The sequence below is a fragment of the Neomonachus schauinslandi genome, chromosome 3, assembly GCF_002201575.2.
Source record: "Neomonachus schauinslandi chromosome 3, ASM220157v2, whole genome shotgun sequence".
In the NCBI taxonomy this organism is placed as follows: Eukaryota; Metazoa; Chordata; class Mammalia; order Carnivora; family Phocidae; genus Neomonachus; species Neomonachus schauinslandi.
The window spans coordinates 74,476,948-74,502,995 of record NC_058405.1 but is presented as its reverse complement, the minus strand read 5'-3'; the positions used below and the strand labels follow the sequence as shown (position 1 = coordinate 74,502,995).

Sequence of the window (26,048 nt, the reverse complement as noted above, 5' to 3'; positions counted from 1 at the left end):
ATCTTATGATTGGCAGCCCTACCAGTAACACATAGAATGGAGGGAGAGTAATTCCCCTAGAAGAATGGAGAAAGGGATGCTGAGTAAGCAAAAATAATGGAGGCAGAAAATGAATAAAGAGAGAAGCGAGAATATTCTATTACAGATGGCAGGGCTCAAATTTCAGGTTCCTGCTTTGATTCAATCCCTTCTTTGATTTAAGCCTATATTAAGACACTATCTAGAAAAATGACTGGTTTCTGCAAAGAATTGCTTGTAAATTACACCTGAGGCAACCAAACATGGATCAAACATATTCAAACACATATGGGCCACTGGTCCCTAGGAGTATAGAGTTATTAATGATTGTACCTAAAAGTAGTGTAACTAAGAGGCAGGCTTGGGCTCAGATTCCTAACATAGTAATTCATAATTCATATGAGGCCCATTAAGTGTCTGAGATTTTATGTTGCTACCCAGAAGTTTGGTTTCATACCTTGAAAGCCAGTTGACTGATAACCAGTGACCCAACTCTGGGACCTGTCTAGAAGCTTTGGGGACTGACTACTTATTCCCTACTGGGAGGACAAAGACAAGCTGCCTATGGAGGTGTGTGGTACTAGACCCCCGCATGGTGGAGGAAAGAGTGTCCTTCTGCCCTTATTCTGAGGGTGTAGCTCTATCCTGCCGTGCGTAGCAGTCTGGCCCAAACTGAAAGGTCTCCATTTTAAGTTTGGAGAACCAAGGTCTGTTTTTGGCACTGCCACTGTCCTTTTGGTTGACTTGGGCAAATTATTCACTTCTCTATACTTCAGTTTCTTCCCAAATAAGCATAAGTTATTCTTACCCAACCTATTCTCCGGTTGGTTCATATATAAAATGAGATAATAAGCATGAAATCTCTTTGGGAAAATGAAATGTCATAGAAAATTAAGATGATGTGCTACTTATTATTAGTAGCACTAGAGCGTGGGGCTGGCATCCTCCCCTTGATTACTGACAATGGGAGAGGATCAAATAAGGATCATGTTTGGATTTAGAGAATGACCTTTCAATATGCTGCTATTCATGAAACAAGGATCAAAGAGTTCTGTGGCTATGCCAGCTTCCTGAAAACCCAGGAACTGCTATGAATCCAGAAGAAGCATTAGTTGTTAAAACTCAGGGATGGAATATTTTAACAATGATACAAGGCAGCTTCTTACTTCACAGCATCACTAAAACAAAAAACAAAAACAGAAATGAAAACCTTTAACTGGGGCGCCTGTGTAGCTCAGTCGTTAAGCGTCTGCCTTCGGCTCAGGTCATAATCCCAGGGTCCTGGGATCGAACCCCACATTGGGCTCCCTGCTCCGCGGGAAGCCTGCTTCTCCTCCTCCCACTCCCCCTGCTTGTGTTCCTGCTCTCGCTATCTCTCTCTGTCAAAAAAATAAATAAAATCTTAAAAAAAAGAAAGAAAGAAAGAAAACCTTTAACTGATTCCCAGATGCACAGACTTTGCAGAAAAGCTGGAGGAGAGAGAGGGTCAGCGAGCAAGAATAAAAATAGTATGGTACATTTGGAAAGGAAAAATAGAGACCTCATTATCACACTGGCAGATACTGAGAATAAATAATGAACAAAAGTACATCAAGGCTTAGCCAAATGGATCACAAATTGGGTATGAGTCAGCAACCCAAGTCCTTTTATTAGTAAAGCTCAAGACACAATGCTAATATTTCATCCTAATGTTTATGAAGCACTTATGTGCCAGGGACTCTTAGTGTATACATGCATTTAATCCCACTGAGTAGGTGTGATTGTTATTCAATCTCACGAATGAGGAAAATGATGACCAGAAAGTTAAGTATTTCCACAAGTTTTCCTAGCCCTTATGTGGCAAATCTGAGCCTTGAGCTGATATCTGTCACCAAAATCTGTGTTCCTAATCCCAGTACTGTAAATCGACTCCCAAAGAGCACCCTGCTCACACAGAACACTAGAACATGGGTGGCAGTTCTGGGCTTTGGCAAAGGCGCTTGGCGAACCTTATGAGGATTCAAAGGATAGCAGTGAAAGGAATAAGATTATTTAATCTGGAGAAAAGAAAGCTAAGATATGATCCAGGGCAATGTTAACTTATCTGATGGCAATTGGGATCAAGGAATGGAAAACCGGTATGGGTGGTTTTGGAGAGCAAAGAAGGAGTCAGAGTAAACCAGGATTAAATCGTGACTGTTTCTAGAAGTGAAGAGTATTAAGTATTTGTGGCAGTCATGAAGATGCACCACTCAATAGAAGCTGGTGTGGGGAGCATAAGTGACTGACAGCCTCCAGGTGTCACACTTTTGGGTCTGCCCTGGCACTCAGGCCCACGCCATGCTTCCCCCAGGCTGCCCCTAGCCAATGACTGAGCCCGGAGAGGTACAAGAGCTGGCTCATTCCTCCCCTATCAGCCTGGACTTCCCACCTGAGAGTCTCAGAACTCCACTGCAGTCTGAAGCTTCTCCTACCTAAGCCTCCTTCTACCCCCTCCTTTGTTAGGTAGCATACCTATATCCCAGCCTGGAGGTTCTCCTCACCTACTCCTGCTCCCTCCCCTTTCTCCTGAACAGGTGTTTCCCCAGTAAATCCCTTGCATATAATCCTGTGTTGGTGTTCACTACTCAGAGACCCAAACTGATACAATATTGAGTGTGTAGTGAAAGGGAAATAATACCTTTGTCTTTAAAAGCAAGCGTGGCAACTAGTGACTGAGAAATTTTAAGTACAGTCTCCCAGGGCCCAAAGAGGATGTGCTTAGAAGATGGTCCATCTTCTCCTAGGCCTGAAATTCTATGAGTCTGTATTTGGGGCATAAACAGAACAGGCTGAATGTTCTCAGCTTTATTTAAAAAAAAAAAATTCACTGCATTATTAAAGTAAGGATTATGACCTTAAGGTATTATCTGAATGATTATGAGAAATGCCTGAAATGCCATCTTCATTGCACCTGTCACCATCTGTGATCTGAAATCTGCACTGCTCAAACAGATGCTATTAAAATTAATAAAATTAATAAAATTAATCAAAACCAATACTCATTAGTAACAGACGGCTGCAGATCTGAGGCTTGAGCCCTCAAAAACCAGCTTTGGAACTCTACTGAATCCCTGGAGCAGCATGACTCAGCTCAAACTTCCCCAAAGTCCCAAAGAGTCAGATAGCCCATGGCTCAGCATTTGTCCTGACTAGGTTAGAAGAGGTCATTGCCTATATTGAGTCATTAGCCTTATAAGACTCATAGTTAGACATATTTTGGCAGTGAATATATGGGGTTAGAGCTTTGAATAATTCTTCGTGATTAACAAAGTAAGAGGGTTTTTTTTTATTTATTTATTTGACAGAGAGAGACACAGAGAGAGAGGGAACACAAGCAGGGGGAGTGGGAGAGGGAGAAGCAGGCTTCCCGTGGAGCAGGGAGCCCAATGCAGGGCTCGATCCCAGGACCCCGGGATCACGACCCAAGCCGAAGGCAGACACCCAACGACTGAGCCACCCAGGCGCCCCTAAAGTAAGACATTTTAAAAAAGTTACAAGGCTATTATGTCTTGCTTCTAACAACCTGTGTGACCTTGGATAAATTATTTCATCTGTCCAGATCTCTCTCTCTCTCTCTCTCACACACACACACACACACACACACACAGAGATTCTGCATGTTGGGGATCCAACATTATAAAATCACTGAAGTAGTAATCCTCACCCCCTATTAAGAGGTTAAGGTTATTCTTTGTTTCTCATGAGGACTGGCCATTTCAGAAAATGCCTTTTCATAGGGATATAGTACACTTCCCTTAGGAGGATGTGGTAATTATCCCTCTCTGTATACTGAGTTGAGAAGGTTAAACCTCTGTTCTTACCTGAACAAACTGTTTAAAGAGCTTCATGATAATGTTATATTGAATAAGAAGGTGTTTGCTATCATCAGTTCCCAAGATACAAACAACTCTACTATCAAACAGTCACACAGAATAAACAGTCTTTAAGATTAAACCTAAAACCTTTTTCTTTGCAAGGAAAAAAAAATCTGAATACAGGAAATAGCGAGACACGTTCAGAATTAAGCTGTAAAAGGGCCAACCTGTTCTACTAAGGCACTGGGAACCACCAAGCCCCTCTTCCACTTGGCTGTGTGGTTCTCCCCACAGTCCAAATGCCCAGCCTGTCTGCCTGCTCTTTGGCTGGAGGGCCCTTTGCCCCCTTCTGGTTTTTGGGGATGGGAGTCAGAAGAGAGAGAAGATGGAAGCAGTGAGAGACAAGAAAAGCAGAGCACACAAAACTAAAGCCACCATTTACAGAGCAGTGTGGCCCGAGGCAGAAATTGGGGCCTGGTTTAGCCACTGTGGTAAGTAAACAGAATGTCTGCAACAGGCCAATGAGGAAAGGGCAACTTGAAATTAGAGAAAGTCATCCTTGGGACACTCAGCTGGCACAGTCTGTACAGCTTGTGACTCTTGATCTTGGGGTCATGAGTTCAAGCCCTACTTGGGATGTAGAGCTTTCATTAAAAAAAAAAAGAAAAGAAAAAGTAAAAGACAAAAAAGAGAAAGGCATCCTTTATGGAGTCTCAAGCACCACCATTCAAGATAAATTTTTCAATTATTTCTTCAATTTCATTCTTGTTCTCTTTGTTAACTTGCAGGAGTATTGTTTTTTTCTGCCTTTGGCTACACTTAAATCATATTTCAGAAACACTCTGGGTAATGTAGATTTTTGTGGGCTTGCCTGGGAGCCTTTCCCCTCTTGCCTCAAACCACAAACATACGATATTGTATCTACGGTAAATGTGTTCTGAGTTTAAAAAAAAAAAAAAAAATCTTACAAACAGCTTTTAATGTAAGAGCTATTTGTAAGCCAGAGCCTACCTATATATGGAACTTTTATTCATTTACTTATTAAATATACTGAGTGACCTACTGTATGTACCAGGCATCATGTCAGGTGCTGAGGATAACTTCAAGGAATTCACAGTTCTTCGCAGAAGACATAGTGTAGCTGAAGTGCATAATGGGGAGATGAGCAGGGCCACATCATTACCTTCATGGGCTCTTAGCACTTTTGCCTTGGTGGACCCCTTCCTCCATAAAAAAATATTAAAATTATATTCTATTACTATTATTAAAGATAAATATAATACAGTTTGGATATTTTTTTCTGATTTTAAAAGAAATTAAAACACACAAATGTGATCCTAGAATCCAGGAGAATGTTCTGAGCTATGGATGGAGATGTGGGTGTGTGCAGAAAAGATAGCCTTAGGCTATCCTCAGAAAGGCCTGCAGGCAAGATTGACTCTTGGCTGGCATCTAGGCACTTGATTTGGGGAGTGTTTCTACCATATCCCTTACCGATAAAAGTGTCTCAATGTGCCAAAACTGTGTAAATAATATGTTTTATGCTTAACATTTCCTTCTGGGAGTCTGGAATTTTGGAACATGCCAGGCTGAAGTGCCTATGTGACCAACCCCCCCAAAAAACCTTGGGCACTGAGTCTGTAATGAGCTTCCCTCACAGACAACACTTCTCCCATGTCCCATTTGGTGCTGGAGGAATGTAAGTGTGTCTTGAGTGATTCCACTGGGATAGGACTCTTGGAAGCTTGCCTGGTTTCCTCCAGACTTCATCCCATGTGCCTTTTCCCTTTTATTTGTCTCCTTCCCTTATCATAAATCTTAGCTGTGAGCACAACTATATATGTGGAATTCCTTGAGTCCTAGCCAACCACTAACCTGGGGATGGTCTTGGGATCTTCCAACACAGAGTTATCAGGAACATTGGGTACTTCAATGCTGGGACTCAAAAAAGAATTAAACCCCTCCCAAGCTACATGCTTGCAGTGGACTGGCCATGTGACCTGACCCCAGCTGGTAAGAGTGGAATGGTCACTCTGCCTCATCCTACAGACAAAAATGAACATGTCTCCTTCCCATTGTAAAGCACACTGTCTGAAATGCAGCAAAGGGACAAGGTAACACTCAAGGGAAAATGAGGAAACAAACTGAGGGTTGCTGGGTTGGTGGGGAATGGGAGGTGGGAGGGATGGGGTGGCTGGGTGACAGACATTGGGGAGGGTATGTGCTATGGTGAGCACTGTGAATTGTGTAGGACTGATGAATCACAGACCTGTACCTCTGAAACAAATAATACATTGTATGTTGAAAAAAAAAATAGTAGGAAGGGAAAAATGAAGGGGGGGAAATTGGAGGGGGAGACGAACCATGAGAGACTATGGACTCTGAAAAACAAACTGAGGGTTCTAGAGGGGAGGGGTGTGGGGAAGATGGGTTAGCCTGGTGATGGGTATTAAAAAGGGCACATACTGAATGGAGCACTGGGTGTTATATGCAAACAATGAATCATGGAACACTACATCAAAAACTAATGATGTAATGTATGGAGATTAACATAATAAAATAAAATTAAAAAAAAAAAAGAAAATGAAAAGCTCCCAAATACACCAGAAGCAACATCTATTTTGCTAAGAATTAGAGCAGTAAGATTCCCTAAAAGTGCTGTAAGGGCCATGGCTATTCCCTCTAGCAAATCAAAGATACAAGATTTCTGGCATGTGATACAAGACCCCAAATGAAATTGTTAAGGAGCTGATTAAAGTTCTAAGGAAGTTGTCTAAAAAGCCCCTAACCTGTTATACAAAGACTTAGGACTGTTCAACATTACAGCAGTCCCTGAACCAAGTACTCACATCAAAGTGCTAAGATCAAAGCTGGTCACTAGTGTCTCCTCAAACCTCTGAGCCACCACCCACACTCACCCCCAGCACCAATAGGGAAATTCTCTCTGGATGTCTTTCTGAAAGTGGCCCTAATTCAGCATCAGGGCCAGCCAAATTGGCTGACCAAACAACTTACTCTACATTCTCATAAGGGAGTCAACAAAGAGATGCTTACAAGACTCAGTATTTCTATCACTCATCTTACTAAGCTTGTTCAGCAAGATGTGTGTACATTCTCTACCAGTAATCAATATAATCAAGGACACTGTCTTCCCAGCTTTTTAGTGTGATCTTTATTCCACTTCACTCTATCAAGTAGATAGAAGCTACATTTATCATTTATCCCATAAGCTGGATGGTAAGGGATCACAATTAAACCTGATCAAATCCAAGTTAATGGAAGAATGGACACCATGCAGGGAAGCTGAACACGTAAGAGTGGCTAAATTGTGCCACTTCACAATACAGAAACTATATATGAATTTGGATTATTTCCCACTGGGGAGAATGTGAAAATGTTTTGCAATTGCATAGAAGACAGTTTGATTACGGTTAAGTAGGGGCACTTTTTTCGGTTAAATGTGTGAGAAGGAAGGGTACATATATACTGGGCAACCAAGAGCTTTCTCGGTCTTCAAATGAGACATTAATACAATAGAGAAAAAATACACCTGAAAGTGTTTTTTACTTTGCAGAAGATATAGGATTATGTTATTTTAAAAGAAAAAAAAGGAGGAAAGAAAAAGAAAAGTATATGGGCCAACTCAGAGTCTTCAGAGATTTAATGCTCAAAATAAAAAACTCGCTGAGAGTAATTATTGTAATTGATCCCTAATTATCGTAAGGGCAGATATGTTCAGGTTCTAATACCTCCATAGTAACTGAAAAGAACTCACAACCTGCCTGTAGAGAGTGAGGAAACAGTCACCACTGACACTTGCTGTCATGTCCTCTGGAACATCAAACATTTGGCATTCTCAATGATGGATGGCTCTGGCTTGCTGGGAAACCATCTTCTGTATTAACAGATAGACCAGCTCTCTGACTTCCAATGTGACACAGGATTGAGGAAGAGACCCCAAATTAGCCTACTGCCACTGCAAAGGGAATAATTACCCCCTTCATGTGGAGCACTATTTCTACACAATTTCTTGCTCCTCTGGCCAAACATTATTCAAATGGAGAGGTGCGAGAAGATTGGAAATTCATTGGAAGTTCTTGTCTATGAGTAATATTCATGAAAAAGCCTCAAACTCAGCTTTATTACCTATGCTCCTTAACACAGATGCCTCATTCACCTCTTTTCTGGATCCATCCTTACAACACAGATTCTGCTTTATAACTTTCAGGAGCAGTCCTCTCATCATTTATGAGACAGAAAGGATATATTTGCACATGGAAATTAGAGTAATCACAAAGACATGCTATCACAGAGTCACAAAATTAGAAAAATATCTTTAGGAAGGAGTAAATTAGACTGAAAACTTCTCAAAACATTTCTGCTTTTCCAAAATGGAATTGAGTGGGAAGAGCAGAAGCTTTGGAGGCAAATGGTCCTGTGATTGACTCTAAACTCTGCCACTATGTTAAGTGTCAGTAATACTTCAAGGAGATCTTGGGAGGCTTAAATGATAAATTCATTTTAAATACTGAAAGAAAAATAACCACAGAATGAATAGAAGATAGTCAAGTACGGGTCAATGCTAGTTGAAATGATACAAATCTGGGATGCAAGAGGGAAAGCAGCTGGGAAGCTGACAGTTTTGAAATAGAAGTTTGCAAGATAGCCATACTATAAAAAAACAAGCTCTAAGGACATGACATGGAACATAATATTCAAATGAAGAGTTTCAAACTATTTGTTCCTTTCTATATTGGAACCATAAGGGGTACAATCATTGCTAAATAGAGGCTATAAATAAAAAGCCTTTGTATTTGTCATCAGCCTCGTTTACTGGGAAACGAATGAAAATATTAAAGAATACACTTCTTTGTTCCCAACTAGGATATCAATTTACAAAATACATTAAGCTTTCCTGCTGCTTTCAGGGAATTTTCCATATAGTGTAGGATTTGGTTCTATTTCAAATGCTTATTTGGGATGCCTTTGCATGCTGGTCCTACCATGTCTTGCAAAGGAGTAAGTCAAACAAAGAATCAATGTGCTTTTACTTTTTCTTCTTTATCCCTACTTTTTTTTTTTTCATTTCCCAGGGTAGGTAGAACTTCCTGAAGAATATTCCATATAAGCAATAAATACTGGATTTAGTCTCTTGTCATACTGGGAACAAATGGTAACACTGAAATGAGTGAGATACACATATAAGGCTATATTCGAGATAAATGTCTAAACTGGCATAGCTTGTAACACCTCTCCCTCTTCTATTCAGGTGATTTTCCATCTGTGAATATATCACTCCCCCACTTTTTCATAATGAACAAGAAACCAAATAATGTCCTTTTTCCCAACATTTTTACTCCCTTCTCTTTCTTTCCAGTTTCATTGCCATCACCCTAGGTTAGAGAACAACTGAGGATGATGATAACTGATAATAAAAATGACCAAAATTCCTTTATTATTTTTTTTGCTCCCCCTCCCCCATTCCATTGTGTTCTGAACACTACACCACACCAATTTTCCTGAAACATGAAAGATGCTTACCATTCACCACTAAAATTCATCAAGAGACATCTAAAGTCTGTAAGGTAAAGTAAAATTCCTTAGTCTGGTATTTAAAGCCTTCAAACAGCCCAGTCACATGCCCCATAAATGAACTATATAAACCACTTACTCCAGACAAAGTCATGACTCTTACTACAATTTTTCACTCCAGGTGTTAAATGCACTCCCTAAAAATTCCTATGTATGCATCTTACATGATGAATTGAATACAGTTACTAATCAGAAAGTAAAACTAACTCTTGAGATACATGTAAATCTCACAGAATCTGGTCTTGAGGTATTTGTTCTTGTGATTTTGCCCAAGCAGTTATCACCACAGGAAAACTGTGTCAGGTATTCATAAACAAACACAGAAGTCACGTAATTCAGTAATTCATTTTATCAACTGATTTTCAGTTTCTAAGAGCAAATATCCTCTTGCCTATGAAGATAGGCAAAATCAGCTAAATCCTCAACACCTGTAACACTGCCTGCACCTTGTAGGTGCAAAAAAAAAATTTTTCTTGAGTAAATAAACCACAGGGGACCAACAGAAAGGAATAGTTCACATACAGCTTTAGTTTTAATATTTATTGGTAGAAATAGATCTTCAATGCATACTTTGTGTTTATATAAATTCTACATTCTCTCTTTTGTTTTGTATTATTTGGAGTTTTTTGGCCTCCAAGTGAACTTAACATATTATCTATGCATTTGATTCTTCATAGACATTTTTTTTTTTAGATTTTAAAAGTAAATTTAAGGAACCATGCATATTGTATACCTTACTTAATATAATCCAAAGAACTGTCTGCACGTTCAGAAAAGTCACAAAAAGGCTGAACTCAAGTTAAATAATCCTATATGTACTAAAATGTCCATGTTCCATTTCTGAGTAAAGAAATACTTGTTCAGTATTACATATTGCTTGCTGTCTAGTAAGATTGTCAGAGACGCTTCAGTAAATTATCTCTATTTTTAAATATCTTAATCTACTTCCTCCCAGAGATGATTCTGTAAATGTTAAACATTGTGCCATATGCAGTAATAGGCCAAAAGCTTAAATAGGAACCAAACTGTAGTTTTTAGACTGAATAGTTTAACCTTAAAATTATATATCTATATATACATATATGGTATGCTGCATATTAAATTTAACATTTCAAGTAACTTAAATATATTTAGCAAACATTCAGCCAAACACACTTTCATGAAAAGATATTGTCCTTAGAACAAAAAGTGAATGAAAGGCTTATTTAGACACCAATGTCTGCACATGGTACTAAGCCTATGGAACATGAAAGTCCAAGTAACGTCTGCTGTGCTATTAAGAAAAGGAAGATTGACTTTTAACCTACTGAACTGTGCAGATACAAAAGTGCTTAGCATGACAAAATTACCAAAATAAAAACATTTTAAAGATTATTTGGTTCTAGCAATATTAACTATTCTGTACTTGTGTATAATTTAACATTTGCCATTTTAAGTTTTATATAAAGTTTCTTTTTAACAAGTTAAAAAAGCACACAAAAAATAGTTCAAACTATAATAATCTGTTCTTTTTCATCCTGGTTAGCTCATCACAAATGATTCAACAAAAAAGTGCTTAAATACTCAGCTCTACTAAAATGTACTATTTGAATAGACCCAACACTTCACCCATTGTTTGCTATGCTGGACCCTAAAACAGGCTGCCGACAGATGGGGCAAGTGCAATTCTCTGAGAGCCATCGGTCAATACAATGAATGTGAAATTCATGCATGCAAGGTAATTGCCTGAGCTTGTTTCCAGTTACATAGTCACTGATACACACACTACAGATTTTACCTAGTTCACTATCGATACTGTTATGCTCATAGTTCCGGGTGGAAAGATTGTCAATCTGTTCTTTGGTTAAACCACGAATGTGATCATCATCATCACCTTCATTTAGTAAAAAGAAGTGAGCAAGGCGAAGGATAGGTAGCGTTCCAGTTTCAACTAAGTTATTTGAATTTCGCAACTGCCTGCCACCTCTATTATCACTGCTTTGGGCAGGAGGCTGGGTGGTCTGGTTTTCACCATGCACTGCAGTGCTGTCTTCTTGGGCCCGTCTGTTTTGAGAGGCACCTTCACTGCGCTGGCTGATGTCATTAACTGCACCTACGTTACTCAGATATGAGTGCCTCTCTGGTAAATGCTGACCATGTCTCTGAATCTCTGACTCAGATTCGGCCTCCATTAAAGAACTCAATTCTCCAAATCCAGTCATGATCTGCCTTAAAATTGACCGAAGAGCCACTGATGATGGTTCAACAAGCTCATTCTCAGAAATCCTACGAAGAGGAACAGTGATAGTACTAACATACGTTTGAATACCTGACCGCTCTAAACGAGAGATAGTTCGGCGAAAGCCCCCACTATTGCTTTCAATAGTGACTGTATTTTCTGCCAGCCCTACCCTAGATCGAGTCCTACTTGCAATACTATCCCGATCTCTGTTTTCTCCGGGACGAATCCTTCTCACTTGGAGGTCCAGTGTGATTGTTGGATGTCGTCGTGCAGCGGTTGAGGATCTGCTGGATTCTTCTCCTTCTTCTACTGTTATTCTTGACACAAGTCTTGAGTTAGAGAATGGAGCATAGGCAGTACCTCTACGTTCCCTATCTTGCTCTAAAAAGACACGTGTTATACCTCTCCTCCTAACAGACCTTCTCATGTTTTGCTGTAAAGGTCTACTTTCCCTCTGTGAATTACGATAAACAGTGCCACTTTGTCTCTGAATTGGTGAACGGCTTCGACTACTAAAAGTAGACCGTAATCTAATTGGCTCTAATCTTTGGTTTGTATTCCTCACTGTAACGTTAGTTCTAGCCCCATTTTCCCAAACATGTGCTGCTCCAAACCGCTGCCCCTCCCTTTGCCTGAGTTCACTACCACCCGACTGGTTTGTGTGACCACTGAAATTAGCGCGTGGAGCATTAGTTCTAGGAACGCCAGCTGCTCCCCCAATTCCATTTCTTAATCTTCCCAATGTTGAGAAAGAGCCTTCTACTGAATTCTGCCCCCTTGAACCAAGCCTAGTCCTTGGGATATTGGAACTACTACCACTGAAATTCATTGAGGTTTGGCTTCTTGTTCGCCTAGCCACAGGACTAGCTGATCTTTGTTGCCTACTTGTCGTATGATCTCTGCTAATGTCTGAAAGTGGAATGCCTGTATGATCTTCACCATGAATTTCAATTCCTCTATTCTCATGATTTATGTGTATTTCCAGACTAAACCGAAACTCTCCACTGTTTGGATTTGTTCGACTCACAGCTCTCCAAGTTTGGTTCCCATTTTGTCCACTTCGAGTTGCATTTCCTGTGCGTCGAAAGGTGTTCAACCATTCTAGCAGAGAATCTTCATTTGAATTTTCTCTAGGGACTTCTGAGTCTGGAAAGCAAACCAAATCAACTTAACATCAATTCCTAAAATCTATGCTTTGACTTTTAATGAAAGCTTACAAGATAAAGTTTTTCTTAAATTAAGTTATATTTAAGAGCATCTGTGCATTTTAATGAATCAAAATGGCAAAAAACTGAACTTTCTCAAAGAAAGGTACATACTATAAGCATATTATAATACATTCTTATGTATTATAAAAATATAAATACTGTTTATGCAAAGCCCTGAAGAAATCCGCACTCTTACTTTCTATATGCCTGTTACTGGCAAATATTAAGGCAAATGAGGAACAGATCCAATACTAAAATTGTACATTTAAAATGCTTTATTCATATGGTAAAATCAATAAAATATAGTGGCAAAACTTATATATAATTCACCATGAATTTGTGGAATCCTTGTGGTAAAGACAACTCAGCATTTTTGCAATTACATGTTTTTGTAACCTTAGGAATTTTATCCTATTTCTCAGGAACTGCCAAAAATGTATATCTCAAGAAATATGGCTTTCTGAATACAATATTAGAACTACATTATGTCTTTATGTGAAGCTGGGAAACTTTAGGCATGTTACTTAATGACTGTATCCTTATCTATAAACTGGAGATAATAAAAGTATAAATGTCATAGGGTTATCAGGAGAATAAAATAAGATACTGCATATAAAATGATTAGTACAATACCTGACACATAGAAGCATTCAATAATTGTTAGCCATTATGCATACGTATTTTCTGTCCATTTAGAATGTAAGTTCCGTGAAGATAAGGGTTTTGTCTTGTTTTATTTACTGTTAAATCCCCAACCTCTAAAACAGTATCTGGTACAAATCAGACTCCCAATATTGTTGAATGAATCAATTTAGAAGTAAATGTGCCCCTGATAAACTTTTTTGGCTACAATTCTGTTACTATGGGAAGCTTGTTTTCCATTTTTAACCAGTGGATTATATAAAGGGCAAAACTCAATGAAAAAGCATTCTAATGCACATGAACTACACAGACTTTAACCTTAACATTTATTCTACACAAAAATGGCTGTTAAATGAGATTGCTTTGATTTCATTTCATACTGCAATCTCTTATAAAAACTTTTTTTATATGTTAAAGCTATTAATCAGCTTCTGGTGTCAATAAAATAAACAGCAACTTTAGCCATATCTAAAGATACAAGCTAAGACATAATAAAAGGATGAGTATTACCAGCTCTAACAGTATAGTACAACTCTCATACCTACATATACAGGGAAAAAGGGTTAATATCCAATTTCCATTTTAATTTGGAAAGAGACAGGAGTAAAAGGCAGGTAAAAAGCATTCTAAAGGATACTTCCTTCTTTAATTACTAGAATATAGTGATGATGTGTATACGTAAAAGAGTTCACTAATTATCTAACAAAACCTGTCCTGCCCTTCTCCCATTGTAAATGCAATGTAATGGTCACATAAACAACCTGGCAGTTGGGTGTGGCCACGTGACTAAACTCTCATCAGTGGAATGGGAATGGAAGTGATATACCTCACTTTCGGGCTGGTGCCTGAACCTCCTTCTGGAACCTAGACCTGCCAGTAGAACCTAGATGTGGTTGTGACTTAGCGTGATCATGCAAACAATACTCCGGAGCAGAAGTGTCCAGTGAAACTTTCTGCAGTAGTGGAGATATTCTACATCTGTGCTGTCTCATACAGAAGTCACCAACCATGTGCAGTGACTACTGAACACTTGAATGTGGCTAATAGGAAAGAAGAAGTGAATTTTAAATGTTACTTAGTTTTACCTAATTTATGTTTAAATGGTCACACGTGGTCAGTAGCTCCTGCACTGGATGGCACAGTTGTAGAACTACTCTGCTGGCTGGCTGGGTTCCAGGAGGATTATGGAGTAAAATGTGCCTATCTTCCCTGGACTGTTAACATGAAAGAAAAATAAATTTCTATCTTATTGAACCATTACATTTTTGAGTTTTTAATAGTCTTTGCCCTAATACAATAATCTTAATATGTGAAACTACCAAAAAAAAAAAAAAAGTGAAACAACCAATAATAAATATCGCTGGGGAAGGAAATGGAACTGGTAAGGGCTACATTAAGTTGGCTTTACTTTTAATTCTGTATATTTCTCTCTAGTTTGAATTTTCTTTTTTTACACTTTTTTTTCTTAAAAACTTCTTATACTATGACTTAGTGTTTGTTCAATAAAATGATGAAACAAACACTAAAAAAGTAAAAACAATAAAGCAGGTCTCCTCACTCAGTCTTTCTGTATCGCTCGGTATAAATTTTTAGAAGCGAAGTTTAGTTCCATTACTTTAAAAAAAGTAGTGTGTACATTTCTAAGATTAAAAAGAACTATGCTGGTAATTAACTTAATTGTACACTATGAGCTCCCTAAAGGCAGTATGTGTGTAAAAATGTCTTTGTATTCAATCCCTGTCCTATATTGCCTAACTATGCTGCTTTGCATATAATGGGTAAATGCTATCTGAATATCACATTAAAACTGGAAAACATTAAAAACAAACAGATTATACAAGATACAGTAAGTTCATATTTGCAATTGATCCAATCAAACCTGCTCCAAATGAAAAGGAGTCCACAGTACCTCTGGTATTTGTCCCATTTCTCAAGTCAGGCTGAGATGCTAGTTGTTCCTTCACTCCATCTAACCGCTGTTGTAGTTCTTCTGATGTTATTTCTCCTAAAACAATAAAAAACTGCTCACTGAAAGTATTTTAAACTATTGTTTTATGAGAACTCATGAAGGGTAAGACTAATCTTCAGCAATCTGTAGAAGACATTCTATTATTTTCATGTTCTGTTAAACTGAAGACAGTTAAAAATATTTAATTGACACAAGTATATATCATTTTTGTTGTGTTTCATTTATGTTTTAGTACATAAAAAAATAAGATTTAATTTGAAAAATTTAAAAGGTCCTCTCAATTGATACACTTAGGAATCTAGAAGGTCTAGTTCAGATTTTTGTCAAAGATAAAAAGAAATTTAAAAGGTTGGATTTCGGGCGCCTGGGTGGCTCAGTTGGTTAAGCGACTGCCTTCGGCTCAGGTCATGATCCTGGAGTCCCTGGATCGAGTCCCGCATCGGGCTCCCTGCTCGGCAGGGAGTCTGCTTTGCCCTCTGACCCTATCCCCTCTCATGTGTTCTCTCTCATTCTCTCTCTCTCAAATAAATAAATAAAATCTTTTAAAAAAAAGGTTGGATTTCTAGAGAGAACTCTGAATCTTTGAATTTTACCTCAATAGTTCACTATATGGGTTATCAATATACAATGTGCAAATATGCAATACACAAATATATACTGTACAAACATACAAGTTTTAATTAGTTCATTTGTGAAATGAATTTGTACAAAATTCATGAAGCACACTGGACTTTTGGAGTATTATTAATTCAGCTAAATAAATAAATTATAATACCTCAAATGAGTTAGAATTGGGTTCTAAATAATATTTGTACAAATATTACTTAAAAGAGAAATAGGACCATATATGTAAATATTTGACACTATTATGTACATTAAGCTATTTGTTAGCTTGGCATTTGTATAACAGTGCTCCATGTCCAAGATTCATACTTACTTATCAAATACAGAAGTAAGCCAGTGATTTTCTATTTTGTTATATTAAAAAGTTCTTACATTTAAAAAATAGTGCATTATATTTTGGGAGAGGGAAGAAGGGGAAAAAAACCCTCCTTATTTTGAAACTCCTCTTATAATGATAAAAAAGGCGTCTCCTCTTTCACCCATCTCTTACCAGGGGTGCCTAAAAGATTGTGGTCTCTCATTAGTCTATAATCTTCATCATTGAGTTCATTAATAAACTGGTAATAGGCTTCTTCTCTGTGGAGACGTTCTTGCTGCCATCTTCTCTCATTTTCACGATGATTATGGTCCTGAGATGAGACTTCTTCACTACCATCATGCGATCTAAATCTAGAGGGATTCATACTGAGATTCCTGGCTTTCTGTTCAAACAATATACATTAGATTCAAGCTGTTAGTCAATGGACTACACATGGCTTCATGTTTTTAACTCATGTCTCTTTATTTTCATTTTTAAATTTCATCCTCTACTCATATTTCATATGCCAAATCTTGCAGTGAAGAACTCACATATAAAATGAAAAAGAGCTTCTAGGAGATGAGACTATAACCAGATCTACTTCTTTGCTCAAAGCCAATGTTTAAGTCAGACTGGATCTGGTTTCATCACTCATTTCTAATTCCTGAATACCAAAGTGATTATCTCACTTTTTTTTTTTTTTTTTTTTACCTCTTTCACTCGCTGGTAAAGTTGATCAGAAAGCCGTCACTGATGTTTCAAATATCTGGGTACTTGATGTTAGCATACAAATTTTAAGCTGATTTATGTACTTTAAGCATAATTTTAAATTATATTCTTTACTTAATAAGCAAAGAGCTATTGGGAGGCTATGATTTACATTTATTTCCAGCAAATGTATTCTTCCCAAAATAAAACTCATATTTGTAATATTACCCTCCATTGTACTTTGTTGAGGTAAAAATAATTTAACCTACTATATCTACTTAACAGACTTGGAGTTGGTCTCTTCTTAAACCTAACAGGAAACAGCACTCAACACATGGCTCTGAGGACCGTGAATGTACAGCAGAGCACTCTGTGTCTTCCCATAGCAAATCTCATCCTTAGGCCTGGAATGGTTAGTCCCAGAGGTTTTTGAGTACCAGTGAAACTTTCTGACCTTGCCTAGGCAAACCTTATTTTTGGATTATACTTAACCATCATTCCTTAGAGGCTTATTTTTAAACTATGACGAAATCAATGGAGAAAATTATTTGTTTCATAAATATTTTAGAATTTCTTAAATACCTGTATTAGTGAGTTAACAGTTCTCACTTGGGAATGCACAAACTTACTTGAGGAAATTTTTATTTATTTTTTTAAATTTAAATTCAATTAATTAATATATAATGTACTATTAGTTTCAGAGGTAGAGTTCAGTGATTCATCAGTCTTATATAATACCCAGTGCTCATTATATCACGTGCCCTCCTTAATGCCCATCACCCTGTTACCCCACTCCCCCACCCACCTCCCCTCCAGCAACCCTCAGTTTATTTCCTATGATTAAGAGTCTCTTAATGGTTTGTCTCCCTCTCTGATTTCATCTTATTTTTTCCTCTCTTCCCCTATGATCCTATTTTGTTTCTTAAATTCCACATATGAGTGAGATCATATAATCGTCTTTCTCTGATTGACTTATTTTGCTTAGCATAATACCCTCTAGTTCCACTTGAGGAAATTTTTAAAAATACAGATGCCCAGATCTCATCTCTAATCCTAAATCAGAATTTTCCAAGGTAGGGCCCAGGTCTATCTTTAAGAGCTAATTCGGGTATTCTGTGGATGAAATAAACTATTCCTTGACAATTTCTGGATGTTAATGAAGAGTATGTGTAATATAGCACATGACTTAATGGAGGCTGGAGGATCAAATAGCTTGGTGACCAGTGAAGCAATTGTTGCAACTCTGACTCAGTGTTTAAGCAAACTACTTTAAATACAAAGTAAATTAGTCTACAAGTCTAAACTATGTATGAGTAAGCAACTATTCAATTTCACTTACATTCTAACATTAGGTTATACATTCAAGGATTTTATGACAGTGCTTATTACAGTTTTTTAAAGGAAAGATCTAGTAGCACTACTCAATCAAACACAAATTAACATTGTTAAAAACTCAAGATTTCTTTCCATTTTCAGAATAAACAGGACTAGACCATCATTAGCAAGGAGCACATCTGGTAGGTACAGCAGTAATATGATTTTTGTACTAAACAATCATAAAAATTGAAAGCTGTAATAAAATCAAGCTACCCTACCATTATTCAAAACTTTAAGAGCTTCATCTCAAAGGTAATTTTCTTATACAATTAACCACAATTAAACAAAGTGAGTACCTTATTTTCCTTTCAACATGCTTTTAATATGTGCAATGGTATCCATCCTTCAATTGTTTGTGCTTTTTTTGAGAGCGGCCCATCTGAAGCAATAAGAGAGAACGGAATTATTCAATAAATTGTTTCTTTGAAGGACAGGAATGGCTAGCAAAGTCAAAGCTCTGCTGCAAAGTCAAAGCAAAAATCTTCAGTGGATTTTGTTAGACACTCACCTAGAAAATTAGATCCCCAAACAATTAGGTCATTAAAACCTCCCACAAGGCCCTTTTCTCCCACAACAGAAACTAGGCCTTCCCTCCTACACTGTCACAGCTCCTGGTATTACAACTCCCCTCTCAAAGGCCTTCCTTCCTATCCTGCTCCTATTCAGATGTTACCAGGGTTAGGTGTCTCCAGTTTACTTCTGAACCTTCACTTTCTTGCCACCCCCGCCCTCCGTCCCGCTACTGGTTCCTTTCCTGGCCGTTGCGACCGGAGCTCGCGCCGGAATACGGTTCGCACTACAATAAACAAACTGGGCTCAAAGGCCAAACCAACCTCTTCCCAACCGAGCCTCAAGTAACGCTTCCCTTAGCGACCTGGATTCCCACAGGGAGGCAGGTGACAGACGGCGCATCTGAGCCAATCACCAGTTAGGGGGGCGCATTCAGGGAGCAGTTAACCAATCGGAAAAGAGACGGGGGCCAAGGAGGGTTGGCTTTCCCCAGCGTCTCCCGGAAGTAGTGGCCGGGCCCGGAGCCTTACCCGCAGCTCACCTCGTCCGGAGTCGGGCCATCCTCCTACTCCCCGAAGGAAAGTCTGCGGCGGGTGGCGCTCCTCTGGGGTCCTGGAAGGCTGTGACCCACGGGCAAGAGGGGCCACTGCGCCCTCTAATCGTTTGCTGAAGGGAGAAGCCGGAAGCCCGTGCTTCAGTTTGGGGTCGTCCAGCTGGTCTGGCGGCTCCGGAGGAGGGACGAAGGCCCCAGTCCTTTCCTCACAGCCAGGTCCCCCCTCGGACGAGCGGAGACGCTGCACAGCCAGCTGGGCGCTCGCCGGTGTGACTGAAAATTGCGTCCGGCGGGATCTAGGATACCAGCGTTCCGCGCGTTCCGTCCCGTCAGTGCTCGCGGCCAGGGCTGATAGCCCCAGGGCCTCCTTCTGGAGCGCCGAGTACCGGGGCCGCTCAGCGCTCCTGCAGCTGCCTAGTTCCGGGGACACAGCCTGCTTTCCACCCTTGGGAAGCAGTAGCACCTACTATGCTCTTTCTTGTGGCCTGTTTGCAGAGCCTGGCTACGGAGTGCATGCAACCCAGCAGCAGTCTGTTCCTATCTCTTTACTGCCCGGGTACCACGTAACTAATCAGCCAGGCTCTTCCCTCTATTGCTCACGGGCACCGGGAAACTACAAATCCCCATCATTTTCTAAAGTGCTTTTATTTGTATTTCTTCACTTTCCCGATAGGAATGCACTTGGAAACTCCCCGCTTTCATGTCTCTAGTTTTACTGCTGAGATGTGACACTTAACCAAACTCACTTCACCATTAATTAAGCCCTTGAGTAGGGCTCTGCCCAACCTGGTGTAGGTTCCTTTCCTAACAACCCTACCATCCAGAAGACTTAATCATTGCACAGTGCTCACACTGCTGTTATTCTTCATTCACTCGTTCATTAACTCATTCATTCATTCCTGCCTTAATTTTTGAAGAGCTAGCCTATCGCCAGCATTATGTGAGCGCCTGGGTAGAAGATGTAGTCTTAAGTATGGACAAGCTATGGCTTTAGTAGGGGTAGATAAGTTAAAAAAAAAAATCATATTGTTATAGATACTAAAATGGAAATATATTAAAAATGCAGTCCCAAGACCCAGCTCATTCCCCATCTTAAGGAACTTTTTCTGACATCTCTGGAGTGACACCCTCACTCCACCCTGCAGCCCAACATTCACACATAAAACTAGGCAGATGTCCCTTTGGGGGCTCTCATAGCTCCCTCTGTATAACTCTACTTTAGCATATATTCATTTACTTGACAAGTATGGGGTGCCATACGTACTAAGTGCTAGTGATAACAGCAGAGGATAAAACAAGGTCCTTGCCCTCCTTTTCAGTGGAAAAAGACAGCCACTGAGCAAGTACTCACAATGATTTTCTGTTAATTTATACATCTCCTCCAAGATTCTAAAATCCATGAATTTGAACAAACAGTTTTATTCATTTTTATAGTCCCAGAATTCAGCACAGCCCCTGGCACATTGTCCTCAGAGAAAAATGCAAACTTTCTGCAAACAGTATTAATGCATGTTAGTACAATGACCTCAGAAATTGTGAGTACAAGTCAGAGAAAAACACAGGTGAGATAGCCAAAATTCGAGCAGAAATCATTTGAAATATCTACAGAAGTTTTTTTAGAGTACTAGTCCATCAAGTGCAAATACCTTTAAACTGAAAGACATGTATATATCCTAATAGTCAAAAAATGTAAAATCCAATCAAGTGATTTAGCTGGTGGGAAGCTGCAGATTTTTGTGAGTAAACGGATAATGTATATAACTCGAATCCAACACTTTGCTTCAGTTTTTATAGCCCAAGACAAAGTGACTATAAAGGGAGATGAGATATGGTAATTGGGACAGAGAGACAGATCATTCTGGACATCTGCATTCCAGGTCTCATAACCTGCCAAAATCTCTGTTCTAATGAGTCTGAGTTTACCGAAATGGCACCGGGCCTTTTTAGTGTGTATACATCTTTTAACTCCAGGACTTTTTACAATTAAGAATAAAAAGGTGTAGGGATGTCTGGGTGGCTCAGTTGGTTAAGCATCTGCCTTTGGCTCAGGTTATGATCCTAGGGTCATGGGATCGAGTCCCGTCGGGTTCCTTGCTTAGCAGGGAGCCTGCTTCTCCTTCTGCCCGCCGCTCCCCCTGCTTGTGCTCTCTCGCTCCATCTCTCTCTCTGACAAATAAATAAATAAAATCTTGAAAAAAGTGTTAAGAGAATTTAAGCCATGACATTAAAAAGATCCTCTGTATATTTGGTGTTTTGTGTTCTTATAATGTTTAAATGATTTTGGCTTCTTACAATGGCAGCCTTAATTAAAATTTAAAAAGCAAAAGTGAGGGGCACCTGGGTGGCTCAGTCGGTTAAGCGTCTGCCTTCGCTCAGGTCATGATCCCAGGGTCCTGGGATCGAGCCCCACATCGGGCTCCCTGCTCAGCGGGGAGCCTGCTTCCCCCTCTCTCTCTGCTGCTCCCCCTGCTTGTGCTCTATCCCTCTCTCTCTCAAATGAATAATGAAATCTTAAAAAAAAATTTAAAAAGCAAAAGTGAATAGTTGATTTAGATATCTAAGTTTTGGTTGAAATCTTACTGAGTTTGTAGACAGTATGGGAACAACTAAGAGAAATTCAGGGTCATCATATAAATTTTTACAATTAATTTTAACATTATTATTTAAGGATTCATTGGAGGCATTAAATCCAACACTTGAAGTACTTATGGAAGGAGCATCTCTTACAGAACCGACTGAAGAGGAGAGCTACCACCTCTCAGGTTGCCCCTGAAAGTCCTGAGTTAAGAAGGTACTGCACCAACTGCTGCAGTGCCGTGATCTGGAAGCCAACATCCGAAAACATCTGCCACCACAGCCATCAGTTGTCTCTTAACACCATCAAAGCTGGTAACTGGGTGCTGAATCCTACTGCAGAAAATCTTCCCTTCTCTATCACCTTGCTTACCATCAGAGAAACAGCCCCAAGTAGGTTGAAATACGGCCTTTGCTTTGGCTCCATTTCCCACATCTTGGTGAATACATTTTAACTGGCAGAATCTAATTTGCATTAGAACTGTAGTTGTAGAAAAGTCTGGGTGAGGTTACTTTTAGTGTTCCAGCCTTTGTACAAGATGGCACACTAGAAGGAGGAAAGAATGGAGGTTGAGCAAGGAAATCCAAGGTATTCAGAACTAGTCTTATCAATTTCACCTATCCAATTAGGCCAGAGATTGTGTCCTGGTTCAGGTTCTCTAGAAATAGAGCCTGAGACAAAGATTCTTGTTCAAGTGATTTATTAGGGAAGTGCTCTCTGGAGAAGGGGAGTGAAGGAAGCAGGACTGGCCAGGAAGACAGAGAAATAAGAATGAACCTCAACTGATCCCACAAAATTCACCAGCAAGTGTTATCCAAGAAGACCAATTTTTTTGTGTCCCCATGCCATTGGATGAGGTTTGCAGGGGAGGGGAACAATCCTCTAGGGAAGGTGGCATCCTGAATTGTTACCCAACATTCAGAGAAGGTGAAATAGAGATGAAATATCTTATAAAGTGGATTTGGGCAGAGCACACACAGAATTCACTCTAGTCTGCCCTTTGTAATGCATAGATCACTTACTTTTCCCATTAAGTTACTCCATCCAAGCACAGTTTTTCCAGAATTCTTATTAGTCACAATTTCTGGGGAATTTTATAAGAAGAGGGTAATGGGACAAACTACAGTCCCTACTGCTGCAGTTGATCTCAAGGTCACAAATGATAGTCATTATCTCCCTCCTCCACCACCATTTCTAGATTTCCCTCCACTTCGGCTATCATTTCTGTTAGTATAGGTGGTTTGACTGATGGATTAACCCAGGCACTGCTCCCTAAGGGGTTTCATATCCTGGTTATCATGTTCTTATCAGGCTGCGGTTGCTGCACTTATCTGTTTATAGTTACAACCAGGCATGGGAATACCAAGAAATGCCCCCAGTGGACCTCCTGAGTGCCAAGCACATACCTCTCAGTCTCCATTATGTAGCAGTAGCCCCAAGTCCTGATGATTTGTCAGTCTTCTGGCATTAGGAGCCCCAAGTGACCAGAGAGCAACCATAGCTTTAAGTTTAGTGGGACTTTTGCAGGAGGAAGCATTCCATGTCTGACCTCTAGGCTAGCAGGGCCTGAGGTTGCAGACAGGAAGCACAAAGTCTCCAAATGGATCCCTGGGAGTTATGGCAAGCAGGCCACTCCTACTTTTATCTTTTGATCTCTGGACCCATGTATTCTACCTACTAGGGACACCAACCCATATTATGGCCATTGCTTTAGGAAGTATACTGCATCCTGAAGGATAATGCTCCAGCCTCACAAGGGGTCATTTCAAACCTAGAGCCTCAGCCGTGTCTTCACCTGCCATAGGTCACTCCATCAATCTGACAGCTCCCTCACAGTGTGGTGTGTGAGATGTGTTATGACCAGTGGAGCCTCTGGTCAAGTGCCTGCCACCACACCCTCTTGCTGTAAAGTGAGCCCCTTGGTTGGAGGCAGCATTATGTGAGATCCCATGTCAGAATATCAGACTTTGATCTGAGGCTGTATTATATGAGATTCCATGTCAGAGTCCTCGGATAGTGGTGCTGGATGAAGGGCTGTGGGCAGAAAAAGCAGACCCATACTTGGAATACAGGTCAAACCCAGTCAGGATGAAATATTACTCTACATCAGGAAGGCCTGGTGTAACCAACTTGCCACCCAGCAGCTGTTTGGCCTCCTTAAAAGCTCAGCTTGGTCTCTGCTATTGACAGGTCAGATATTTAGTAGCAGCAATAGTTATGTTGGCTTTGGAAAGAGAGTACAAGTTGTTGGGTTCGTGCGTCCCTCCATCTCTGCCACCATGGCTGCTCCATCCATTAGCCTGCTGTCTGAGAACTTGGGTGGCCACTGACATAGGCTGACCGACATCTGCTGGTCTACTCATCCTATCTGGTGGGTTGGTTAGTGCCTCTTCTGCACTGGACACTCTATAGTGGGCGTTATGTACTATAAAAGATCTTCACATCCTGTGCCCTCCCATAGATCCAGCCATCTGTGTCTTCTCCAACCTTCCCCAATCATTCTTCTTCCAACTCCTGACCAATAAGCTGAGCTAACATTGTCACTATAGCGTACACCCTTACCCTGGCCACTTCTGTCTCCAAACAAAGTTGATGACTAAATGCACTGCCTGAAGCTCCACCAACTGGGAAGATGTCCCTTCAACACTCCCTTTCAGAACCACCCCCGAGTGGGGCTAAATCACAGTAGCAGATATTTTCCGCTTATAACCATACAAAGGTGACCCATCCATGAACCAAGCTTAGGTTTTTCCTTCTGTGTCAGCTGGTCATAGGGACCCTCCTCCCCACCCTGAGGCCATGGCTATGTGTTGAGGGAGAAACGTCGGTACAACAGTGGTAGGTGACATGGGGTTCCCAGCCACCTGTTACGCAGCTCACTTGTGCTCTGGACTTGTTTGAGCCTAATCCCAGATGTATAAAATGGCTTTACACCACATTGCTGCTACAACCATCAGACCACCCTCTGACCCAGTAAGTCTGGCAGAACCCGACTTAGGATCACTTGGTGTCTCATGGCCACTTGGTGTCCCATGTTAGATGCTTAGTTTCTGCCAGAGCCCAGTAGCATGACAGGAGCTGCTTTTCAAATGCTGAATACTTCTGTGCTGCAGATGGCATGGCCTGGCTCCAAAAACCCAGGGCCTGTGCTGTGATTCGCCTATTGGGGCTTGCCAGGAGCACCAAACAGCATTTTTCTCTACAACAGATACCTCTAGCACCATGGGATCTGCTGGCTCAAATGGCCCCAGTGGGAGGGCTGCTCGTGCCATAGGATGTACCTACTATAGAACCCTTTCTTGCCCTGGCCTTACTAAAAGATAACAACCTTTTAAGTCTCTTGATAAATATATTCCCAAGTGTAATGAATATGCTGCCTCCCAAACCCAAAGAGACCTCTGAGCATTCTGCTGTTTTCCTAGCAGTAAGAATGCACAGTCCAATAATTTGCCCTATACTTTAGAGACGTTCTAGCCTGCCCAGACCACTGGAGCCCTAAAACCTCTACTGATGTGGCAGACCCCTGACTCTTTGTAGGCTTTATCTCCCACCTTCCGTTGCAAATATGTATTACCAAGGCATGCAGAGGACTTGCCATTTTTTGCTTCTAAGTTCTAATAACATGGTATCATCAATGTAGAAGATCAACATAATATTCTTCTGGATGTCCAGGTTGTCTGGGTCCCTTTGAACTCTATTATGACAGAGAACAGGATAATTAACGTTGACCTGGGGCAAGGGTCTCCTGTGTTCATGACACGTGGATGCCAACTGCCTCTGATCCTTCTTCCTGGTGAATACAGAAAAGAACACATCTACAGATTAATAGTTGAATATATGGACCAAGGCTGTATTAATAGACTCTAGTAAATCTATCTATCTATCTATCTATCTATCTATCTATCTATCTATCTATC

The 26,048-nt window shown here is 40.1% G+C and overlaps 1 protein-coding gene across 5 annotated transcripts; it reads right to left on the bottom strand.

Moving 5' to 3' along the window:
* Positions 1 to 9,975: 9,975 nt before the first annotated feature.
* On the bottom strand, positions 9,976 to 19,806 carry RNF6 (ring finger protein 6). 5 transcript variants are annotated; one of them, XM_021678241.1, is made up of 5 exons: positions 19,545 to 19,806; positions 18,790 to 18,872; positions 16,601 to 16,811; positions 15,427 to 15,522; positions 9,976 to 12,813 (listed from the first exon to the last, which is right to left on the bottom strand). In XM_021678241.1, exons 3-5 carry the CDS (start codon positions 16,791 to 16,793, stop codon positions 11,051 to 11,053), a joined length of 2,052 nt encoding a protein of 683 aa, XP_021533916.1. In that variant the 5' UTR covers positions 16,794 to 16,811; positions 18,790 to 18,872; positions 19,545 to 19,806; the 3' UTR covers positions 9,976 to 11,050. The 5 variants fall into 5 exon arrangements, with proteins under 5 accessions (XP_021533916.1, XP_021533917.1, XP_044769149.1 ...); XM_021678242.1 differs by lacking the exon at positions 19,545 to 19,806 and adding an exon at positions 19,327 to 19,378; XM_044913214.1 differs by lacking the exon at positions 19,545 to 19,806 and adding an exon at positions 19,167 to 19,316.
* Positions 19,807 to 26,048: the final 6,242 nt, after the last annotated feature.